General features: G+C 56.3%; 1 protein-coding gene across 1 annotated transcript; it reads left to right on the top strand.

Annotated features, from left to right (window-relative positions):
- Positions 1-7,854: 7,854 nt before the first annotated feature.
- Positions 7,855-8,632, top strand: LOC104625157 (junctophilin-3; the record flags this gene model as incomplete). The annotated part of the gene is made up of 1 exon (XM_010292711.1): positions 7,855-8,632. A coding segment is annotated over one exon (778 nt), but the record flags the coding sequence as incomplete, so codon positions are not given.
- Positions 8,633-10,733: the final 2,101 nt, after the last annotated feature.

Genomic DNA, 10,733 nt, shown 5'->3' with positions numbered 1-10,733 from the left:
CTCCCCGCGCTGCCCTCTGACCCCCCCCGCCGCCGCCACTGGTTTGCGTCCTTCGATGGAGGAAGCCGCGTAGCTGTTAGAAGCGCGAGCTAACCGTGCCGCCGGCTTTGTAACGACATTATTTGTGAGCCCCAGCAACGGACTCAGTGGCACCCAGCACCCAGGCAGTAGCAAAGCAGCCCATGAGAGCTCTGCAGTCCTCTCTCCTCTCTGCTCTGCTCTTCTCCCCGCTCCTTTCCCTCTTCCCCTTCTCTCCTCCACGGACGCCCAGGCTTCACTGTGCCCGTCGTGTTTGCATGCGCCCAGCCTCGCATTAAGCGATGTGACTAACATCCCTCACGTGTTCGTGCCTGCAGATTATATTTGCATACTCAAAAATCCATACTTTATTTCTTCCCTTGTGTAAGCAGTTACCAGAGCGTATTTTTGGTAAATGAGCAGCCACAGCAGAAGCATCTGACTGTTTTTAGCGTGGCTCGGTGGTGGTCAGAGGCGTGGAGAGCCTTGGCAGGGCTGGGGCGGAGGCGACTTGCCGGCGATGCCGTATCCACGCGGCGTTGCACACATGCACCGTCGCGGGGGGCAATGCAGGTGGCAAGTCCTAGACCTCCAAATCACGCCAGTGTGGGGTTTAGGTGAGCATCTGGGGGACGATCTGCTGCTCTCCGGCCGGCAGCCGGGGACGGGGAACGCAAGTCACCCGGCGCGACGCCTCGTCCTGCTGCCAGGAGTGGTAGCGCGGGAAGGGCGGCCCTTGGGATGTCTTGGCAGCAAACGTGCACCCATGTGCATGCTCGGGAGCACCCACACGTGCAGGCAGCATGTTTGGGGGGCACGTTTTTACCGGAGAGGCCCCCTGACTGCCGCACATCCAACAAGGATGTCCCCGTCATCACAGTGCCAGGACTGAGGCTGAATTAGCATCCTCCAGTCCTCTCTCTTCTCTCACACATCTTCTCCTTGGCGTAGATGTTTCTGAGATGCTAAATGTGATTTTCGTACGAATCCTCCCTGGTTCTTTCTGATATCAACTAGCTGGAAAGGGATATCTGTAAAACTTGCTCCTTGTGTCGCAATTCAAGAGACCGGCCTAATTATTGCCATCAGACATCTTTAATTAATATGCTGCAGAGTCCGGAGATAAGAAGGGGGGGGAGCATACCAGGAAGGATCCTTTGCAAGATAAACTCACAATTTGCAAGGCCTAATTACTTTAGCTTGGTTTGGAAACGTGGTGGACGGGCACTCCGGACAACTCAGACCTTGTTCCCAAATTTTGCTCGGTGGCGAAAGCGAGCTGGGAGGTTTGGTTCGTTGCCGTTGCCGAACACAAGTCACCGTAACAGGCTGGTCTGGCTGTGCTTCAAGGATGGGACAGAGGCTACAGAGAAACCTGCCCTTCGAAGCCTGCTGCTGCCATGTTCTGTGAAAGCCGGGTAGCTGCGCCCGTGCCGCTGATTATTTTAGCTAACCTGGAAATACCTTGCGGTGACCCATGATGGGGGGTTATTTATTTGTGGGGTTTTTTTTTAAGTTGGTGTTAGTGATGGGTAAAGAAAATTTTTCTAAGCGTTTGACTTTTCCCGAGGTCATGTTGTGGTAATAATATGTATGTGTCCACGGGCCTCAGAATGCTTTACGACATCCTAAATAACCACTCGAATGCCTCCATTAGAGAAACTGAAGCGGAGCAAGGCAGGGCAGGTCTGTGCAAACCTCCCCGTGTGCTTTACCCCGGGTGCTTGCCAAGGGCTTCGTCCTGCAGGATGCGGAACTGACCGTCGCGGTTCGGGAAAAGCCTGTGAGCAACCTTCAGTCCATAAAGCTTGTACTTAATGGTGTTCCTGGGCTGGAGCCAGAAGGCTCAGCAACCTGCAAAATGCCAGGTCCTTGGGTACGGGGGAGGGAGGAAAGAAAACGCAGCCATTCCAGCCCCAAAAATACTGACGTCTGTCTCCTTCCGATGCCACGGTGGAGATGGATCAGGTTTGTATCCAAGTGCATGATCCCACCTTCAGCCGAGGGAAGCCCCACGCACGTTGCTGGGCTGTGAGCAGCCCATCATCCCCCTTGGGGCTTCCCCCAGTAACATTCAAAGCCCTCCCATTGCTCTGGCGTGCCCTAAGGTGCCGCTGAATTGTCTGAAAGCCGGAGGCCCCTGGGCATCGTTGCTGGTCTTCGCCATCTCTCTGTAAGCAGGAGAGGACTGCGGTGGCAGGCGGCCCCTCGGTTCGGGGCAGCAAGCGGCAAAGCTTTCCACCCGGTGCCACTTCTCACCTTCGCCTGCTGCGTGCAGCGCTGTAGGCCACCTCCATCTGGGTCAGAAAGGCCATTTTCTAGATGTTTCAGGTCTCCTTTCCCTCTCCGTTTCGCTCTTCTGTGCAAAAGGCGCCTGGTACAGAGACAGATGGCATCAGTGAAGTGACTCTTCTCGCACGAGGTTTCAGGCTGGTGTGCTGCATGTGGAAAGAGCAAGCCATGAGTTGGTTACCTCTTCCCAGCCATGGTGAAGACCTCATCTGCAAGAGTGAGCAGTCCCCTCCAAGCTCCCGGGCCCACGAGCCCCCGCACGAGCCCCACAGCTGTACCCCGGGGAGATGAGCTGGAGCTGGAGATGGGTCTCCTGCTCCCCTGCTCCCCAGGAAAATCCCCCAAAACTCTTTGGCAAAGCCAAGGAAACGAACGGGAACCCATCGGTCTTTGTGGTGTCTGTAATGCCTCATATCATCCCAGAGCACTTTGCAAATAGGAGCTAATTAGTCTTCCCAATACCCAGCTGAATTGCTGGAGTGTTGCTGCAGTATCCCCGTTTCCAGCAGGGAACAACAGAGACACAGAGGTTGCACCCAGCCATCTCGCCGCCAGCTTTGCACGGGGTCCCTGATTTCAGGGATTTGGGGATTATGGGGACAGCAGGAGCAGCCCTGCAGACTCTCCGCTCTCTTCCCAGAATGAATTTTAGCCTCCCTGAGCCAAATGCTGAGAAAGCGCTGAATAACTGCAACAAATTAGATTACTTTTTGGTACTTGTCATTTCTCAAAACATATGGCCTTCTGCTTGAGCATCAGGAATGATGCTTTGGAGGCCAGTGACTTCCTACTTTCTGCTTTCAGCCTGGCTGGCTCCAGCCAAGGATGGGGCTCCGTACGGTCCTCAAAGCAATGGAAATTCCTGCAGGAGTTTTAAAAGCCATTTGGAAAAAACCCAGCTTTACTCCAAGGGGAGCCAGCCAAAAAACACGCAAAACCCAGGCTTAAAAACACAAGTGGCCAACAACCACATCGCCCATTTTCTTCCCTCCGTGTCTCCATCCCATCCCAACTTTCCTCGTCTTTCTTGCGAGCCCGTTTCCTTTCTCACGCTCCATCTGCTGTTTCCAAAAGAGGAACATTCTTGCCGATCCATCTTTCAGGATGACTTCAGTTATTTTCTCCCAGCCTCAGGTGATGCCCTCTCCTTACCCCCGCTCCATGCGTGTGCACGCGCGTGGCCACATCCCCACCCTTCTTGGCATCACCTTTATCTTGGCCAAATCCTGCTGGAGTGATTACACCAGGAGTCAAGAAATCTTCCCCGGGGTAAAACCGCAGCGAGGAAGAGCACAACCTGCTTATTCCCTTGGGCTCTGATTTTGCTGCGTAATTCCCATTCCCAGAGCGGGATCAGGCCGTCTTTTCAGCAGGATCATGGTGGTGGTGGCTGAGATTTCTTGGCTTGGCTGTCCAATGCTCTCCTACTGTGCATCTGCTCTTGTCCATGACTTCCACCCGGCCCCAGCCCTGACCGCACAGCTCGGCTGCCCGCAGCTGCCTGCACGATGCTGCCCTGACCACGTAATGGATGCTGCATTTTCCCCGATACAATCACTCCATTAATCTCATGCAATTAATGCTTCGGGAAGCATTTTGCCAACGTTGATAGTAAGGAAAGAGTTACAACGCAGAAATGGCTGCTGCTTCGGCTGTATTACCATAGTAAGTCCCAAATCACTTAGCTCAGGAGGATTTTCTGTCCATGTCCAAGACTTTCCTGGCTGCTCTTTGTCCTTTTTGCCCAAAAGAGCCACGCAGAAGTGGGATGGACAGTTGTGGCATCTTGGAGGCATCCATAAGAGTGACCTGCATGGCTGGGGGGAAGAGGCTGGCCCCTTTCCCTCCCCAGCAATTCTCCCCCATCACGGTGGCTTTGCCTCTTTTCCGCAGGGCCGCGGCTCGGGCAATGCAATCAGCTTGTGGCTAGGATCGCGGCAGCGCCGGCTGGCTCCCCGCTTCCCGTCCCAACGGAGGCTGGTCCCCCTCTTGCACGCAGTTAAAGAGGGCATCTGCTCTTCTGCCCCGATCCTGGGAGGTGCTCAGCTCTCTACGTTTGCACTGAAGGCCTTGAGGACCCCCGTTCAACACCTCAGCCGATCAGACTGGGGACCTTTTGCATCAGACGTGTTTGTCCTGTTACACCCAGCCCCATCCTACGTCCCCACGGCTTGGGCTTCCCGTGGCATGCGCCCTTTTCAGCTCCCTAGCTCTGAAGCAGCTAGAGCCGGTCCATCCTGGCGCCTAAAGTGGAAAATCGTAAAATCCTGTTTCCTCCGCAGGGAGAAAGAGTCTTCCGGCTCCTTGTGAGATTAAGCTTTGTGCATATATCTGCAAATGTTAGGGGACAGAGGTTAAGCTGAGCAGTGACAGCGCTTAGCAATGCAGATCAGATGGCTCTGAGACCTTCCAGTATTCATGGCCAAATCCTGGGATATTTAGGGCTTTGAAACATAATGAAGTCAGATGAAGGAAGGAGTGCTGTTTGGGTGAGGAAGGACAGACTCAGCTCCCTGGAAGGAAGCTCTTTGATCTGCTGGTGGCCGTGAAAGTGGCCATTTGTCTTGGTGGCCACTGGGGAGGTGACTGTGCCCTCCAGGAGCGATCCATGCTGTTGCCTCCAGCGGGGAAGCGACCAGGAGAGCAAACGGCACCCCTGAAAGCAGGCTTGGGGCTTGGGTTTTGCTCTCCGCTGGGAGTTGCTCCGTGATGCTGGGAGGGGAGAAGCAGGACGGGCTGGCTGGCTGGGATGGCTCCTCGAGCCCTTGCATCCTCCGCGTAGAAAAATCCGCCTTGCCAAGGAGATGCGGCGATTGCTCCTGGCAGCCTTGCAATTCTAGGAGTAGGTTCTGAGGCCATGCAAAGACGACGGCTTCCCGGGCACCTCTGCCTCGCTGGCGATGCGCACCGGCGCTCGCTGCAGCTGCAACCTGCTGCGACCGATTTGCCGCCTCTGCTCCAGCTGAGCAGTGCGGAGCGCGTCGCACGTCGTTCTGCGCTTTGCCGCTGCCTCTGGTTCTCAGCAAAGGGCCCTGCGTGCCTTACGGTGCTTCAGTTTAATCCGGTTTGTCTTTCAGCTGCAGATTTGCTAGGAGATGGGGAGGTCAAGGGATTCAGCCAAGGGAAAGGGAGCCCAGGACTGGGGCAGGGCAGGCTTTGACGGATCTCGTGCAGGACCTTTTCTCCCTATCCCCTTGCCCACACTGGCATCCCTCCCTGAAACCCATAGAATCCATCTCTAGGGGAGAGGCTGAGCACGGGACATCCCGAGCCATCTTGGGGGCTCCCTTTGCTGGAGTGCTCGGGGAATTCTCTCACCCAGGGGCTGCCCATCACCCCCAGCAGGTTGTGCTGGCGAGATGCTCTGGGAAGGAGCCGGAAAGGGGAGCGAGGTGGTGCCAGGTCTGCAGGGGATGGATGGATGGCTTGGAGGGCTCTTCCCTGCCACAGGCACCGTGCCAGGGTGCCACTGGGCATGGGGAGAGCCGTGGGTGCATGGCTGTTGCCTGTTCTTGGGGCTGCTGTGGGGCAAGCCAGACTCACTGCTCCCACCCAACCACAGGACATGTCTGATGTCCCCTCTGAGCTGTTTGCCAGCCGTCTTGCCAGCTGTCCCCCATCCTGCTCCTCACCGGCACTGCCACCACCTCCTCGCCCTGCCCTGCCGGTACCTGCCGTAATCCCAGTGCTCTGCCTCCCTCCCTGGTCCTAATCCTATAAATCCTCAGCAAATCCTGCCCGCCTGGCCCTGCCTCTCCATGTCCCGCCTCCACGGCAGTCTTCGTGGGGTCCCCCAGCTTGGAGCTGGCGTTTTTTTGGGGTGCACAGGGCTGCCACCCAGATAAGGTAGCACCTCGGGGGGTTGCTTGCACAGGAACATCAGGAAGGGTGCCCGAGGCCCAGGAGAGTTGTGCTGGTGGCTATTAGGTAGGGCACCCCAGAGCGCACCCCAGAGTGCACCCCAAAATGTAGCTGGTGCTGGTTTCACGCTCTCAGGAAGCAGTTCCCGTGCTCAGTGCGAGCTGCTCCAGCACGTACCCATCTCCAGAGCTACCGCTGAGCCCGGGGGACTGGGAGTAGGATCAGGATGAGGAATGAAACGGAGCAAAAAGCTGCGTAGCTGCAGGGCTGGGGTCACTCCTTGCAGCGAGAGTGGGGTTTATCTGGGCTGGGGATGAGGACAGCCAACACAGCCCATTTTAACAATCTGCTGGGCTGTTGGAAAGTGTCAAGAGGGAAAGTGCTGCAGCAAGGTGGATAGGTCTCAGGGAACAGTATTTTTGCAGCCAAAAGAGCTGGCTCAGGTGGACCCGACGAGTTGCTCATGTCTACGAATCGTGACCTGATTGCTAAGGGCAAAGAGCATCTTGTGCAGAGAAGGGGTGGAAAGCCCCTATCAGACTGAGCCTGCTAACCATCCAGGCCATTTTCATCGGGGCCGTTTTGGTTTGATTCCCACAGGGTTCACTATTCCAGCAAGTCTTTGAAAGACTCCCTTGGCATGCGGGAGTAGGACTGGAGGGAAAGGAGAGCCCGATGCTGCAAGGTGCTGCCTGTGCCCATCCCGGCACGGGACCCCGCTCTGTGCATCGCCGTCCGGGGATGGGAGGCAGCACTGGGACCAGCCGCAGCATCCCAGTAGCACCAGTACCAGGCGAGGAGCCGTCCTCGGTCTCATCAGTCCACCCCGCGAGAGCTTAGGCGGGCGGTGAATCACTGCATCTCCAGCTAGTGCAGAAAAGATTAAGCTGACCTAAGAATAAAAACAAGCCCCTCAGTTCAACCAGCGGGGATAAAATGAGAAAGCGTGCTAATCGCCGAGCTGCAGGAGGGGAAGGGATTATAAACCCCGGGCAGATTACCACCGTGCCGTTCGGTGCACAGGGCAGGCGTTATGCTCTGGTTGTGCTTCCCGGGCTGGTTGGGTTTCTCGTCCCCCCCATCCCCGGGGCTGCGGTGAGAACCCGTGCGCGTTTCATCCCGCTAACGGCCGGTTAAGCACCTCCAGTAAGGGCCCACGCAAATGTAGGAGTTCAAACAGGGGCACATTTCCGAGGAGAATAACCAAATGGATCTCTCCCCACGAGGCCTTTGTTTCTATACAGCCGCTCCCTTCCGCTAGGCGCCGGATGAAAGGCACTATGTATATAAATAAATGCATTGTAATATACCATCCACTTTGATCACTCCAGCAGCGTGGACAGCATCGGAGTCTGCTCTCGGATAACGATTCCCCTACCCCGTCTCCCCCCTTCCTTCCCTTTCAAATTAGGGGTTGATCTAAGGGGCAGTTCCTCAAAGCATTGCTCCACGCTCGGTGGTGCCTTGACTGGTTTCTAATATTTCCATGCTGCGGCTGGGGTGCAGGCCTGCAACCCAAGCAAGACGTTATCTTTTTCCTCCCACAATCCTTGTCACGGAGATGGGCCTGGGATCCAGAGCTGCTCCCGCTAACGAAGGGCTCGCAGAGGTGTTTGATGCTGTTAGCGGTCCACAGGATGCCATGCCATGAAACCCCTCTTTGCTTTTGTCTCCTCTTCCCAGGGACATACCAGGGCCAGTGGGTCGGAGGGATGCGCCAGGGTTACGGGGTCCGGCAGAGCGTTCCCTACGGCATGGCTGCGGTTATCAGGTCACCCCTGAGGACATCCATCAACTCCCTGCGCAGCGAGCACACCAACGGCACGGCGCTGCACCCCGACTCCTCGCCGGCGGTGGCTGGCAGCCCTGCCGTCTCCCGGGGTGGCTTCGTCCTCATGGCCCACAGCGATGCCGAGATCCTCAAGAGCAAGAAGAAGGGCATCTTCCGGCGGTCGCTGCTGAGCGGGCTCAAGCTTCGTAAGTCCGAGTCCAAGAGCTCCTTGGCCAGCCAGCGGAGCAAGCAGAGCTCTTTCCGGAGCGAAGCCGGGATGAGCACAGTCAGCTCCACCGCCAGCGACATCAACTCCACCATCAGCCTGGGCGAGGGCGAAGCCGAGCTCTCCGTCATCGAAGACGACATTGATGCCACCACCACCGAGATCTATGTTGGCGAGTGGAAGAATGACAAGCGGTCGGGCTTCGGGGTGAGCCAACGCTCGGACGGGCTGAAGTACGAGGGAGAATGGGCCAACAACAAGCGCCACGGCTATGGCTGCATGACCTTCCCCGACGGCACCAAGGAGGAGGGCAAGTACAAGCAGAACATCCTGGTCAGTGGCAAGAGGAAGAACCTCATCCCGCTGCGGGCCAGCAAGATCCGTGAGAAGGTGGATCGGGCCGTCGAGGCGGCCGAGCGGGCGGCCACCATCGCCAAGCAGAAAGCGGAGATCGCGGCATCCAGGTAAGGTGGTTCCTGTCCCGATGCGGTGTTGATGGGAGAAGTGGGATGAGACTTTTTGTGGTAGTAGGTGCTCGGGGGTGTATTTTAGGGAAGCTGCTGGAGGCGGGCAGGCGTCGCGGTGGGTGCCTGCCAGCGCAGGCAGCGGTCGGTGCAATCTGGACCCCAAAGGGGGAGTGGGCAGCATCCTGCAAAGCCAAGCCGCTGGGCTTGCCTGAGCCTCACGGGTGGTGGTCAAAACGGGGTGGGTCCAAGCTGAATTGTCCCTCTGCTAACTCTGAGCGGGCTGTGGATGCGCGACCTTCCCAAACCAGCCGGCGAGGCCATGCGGGCTCACCCAGAGCGGTGTGTTCGCTGCAGCCTGTTGCCGGGGGTGGTTGCGGCGTGGTGGGACCGCATTTGTGGGTCACGGTGTGGGGCTCGCAGGCTGGTAGCTGTCACCTAGGAGGTACTGGGCTGCTTACTCCGTTTCTCCCTAGCATCTTTAGTAAGGATGACACCCTTAGTAGAAGTACTCCTGAGATGCTGTTTGCCTGTATCCTCTGTCTGACTTTTACAGCCAAGAGGAACCATCCCAGGGTTGGCCTGTGCTGGGAGGATTCCCAGCTATTTCTGTTCCCAAAAGAGGTTCTGAGTGGAAAAGCAGTCAATTCGCTGGCTGCAGCTGATGCTTGTGGAGGGTTTGCCCTGCCTGTGGCTCTGCTAGGACGCAGCAGATCTGGGTGCCCGAATAACCCCTACAAGCCTCAAGAAGCCCCCACTCCCCGGGCTGGCTGCAGCCATCACAGAACTGCTCAGTGATTCAGAGCAGGGACCTGAACTGGCTGAACACCAGCAGGAGGGGAGGGGGAGCGGGGTCATGTCTAATTTAGGCTGCAGTAGGGTCCAACTCCCAACTTAAAGCAGGGCCAACACAAGCGTCTTCTTGCTGACTCCCAAAATGCGCCTGGAGCTTCGTGACTTGCAGCGAGCTCCCAGACAAGAGGTGAGCTGAGGAGGAAAGGCTCCTCTGCCGAAATCAGGGCTCTTTGTATCACTTTTTGGGGATGGTTTATTAGAGCATGGTCATTCCTCTCTGGTTTCTGAGCAAGTGCTACATATACAGCCAGGCTGGGGAAAAAGGGCTGGGGTTAGGGGAAAATCCCAGGTACCTCCTCGTACCAGTCGCCTGTGCTGGATTAATTGCTGGGTCTGGATCATTTGTATGCAGAGTCACACCTGAAATCTTTATCAGCATGTCTGCCGATGACTTATCTGCAATGTGAATGAGACTCCCAGGCCTGCTTTGGGAGCATATTTGGGCTTGATGATGTTTTTGAGCTGCTGTTGTACCAAATTGTTGTCAAAGCTTTGGAGGGAAAAAAAAAAAAAAAATCCCACTAGATTGCCAGGTAGAAAACAGGGAAAGACCAGATCTATCCCTATCATCTTGGGATGTGAATGCCTTGGTACAAAGGCCTGAATCCTGGAGATGGGGATCTCTAGTCTGCTGTGGGATGCCAGGTCCGAGAACCTGAGCATCCTCTGTCCCCAGGTGGTAATGGTCCTAGAAATCCATGGGGGTGGCAGCTGGAAGAGATATGACCCCCCCCCGCCATGTTGGAAATAAATACTTTAATGAGGTCTTGGCATATAATGTTCCACTTTCTAATTATGAGAAAGAAGGAAAAAAATGAAATTAGATAGCAATGCCAGGGCATGGATACCTTCCTCCCCTGTACCGGCCGGAGTAACGTGGTCCTGAGCTCTGCTGGAGAGCAGCAGCAGTGCTGGGAGGCAGGATGCAGCCCGTGACCACGCGTGTCCGTGGAGGGAGAGAAAAGCTGTGGGATTTGGGGACCACCCAGAGGACCCCTTTAATCATCAGTGAAGATGTAAAGAAGTAAATGAAGGGGAGTGCACTGCTTCAAGGATCCTCCGTCAGAGACCGACCTCTGATTTCGCACAGAAAACGCTCCGTCGGCGACCTGACATCTCCATCCTGCAGCCCAGCTTCCTCCACCGTTTGCGCTTGGTCTTAACTCGTCTGTTCTCAACCAGAGACGCGGGGAAGAAAGCAAGCGCCGGGAACCCAGGGCGTTGCTCTTTCTATGGCACAGCCGTC

The sequence above is a fragment of the Phaethon lepturus genome, unplaced genomic scaffold (assembly GCF_000687285.1).
Source record: "Phaethon lepturus isolate BGI_N335 unplaced genomic scaffold, ASM68728v1 scaffold22448, whole genome shotgun sequence".
In the NCBI taxonomy this organism is placed as follows: domain Eukaryota; kingdom Metazoa; phylum Chordata; class Aves; order Phaethontiformes; family Phaethontidae; genus Phaethon; species Phaethon lepturus.
Note: the sequence above shows the minus strand (reverse complement) of the source record. Positions and strands in the feature narration are given on the sequence as shown.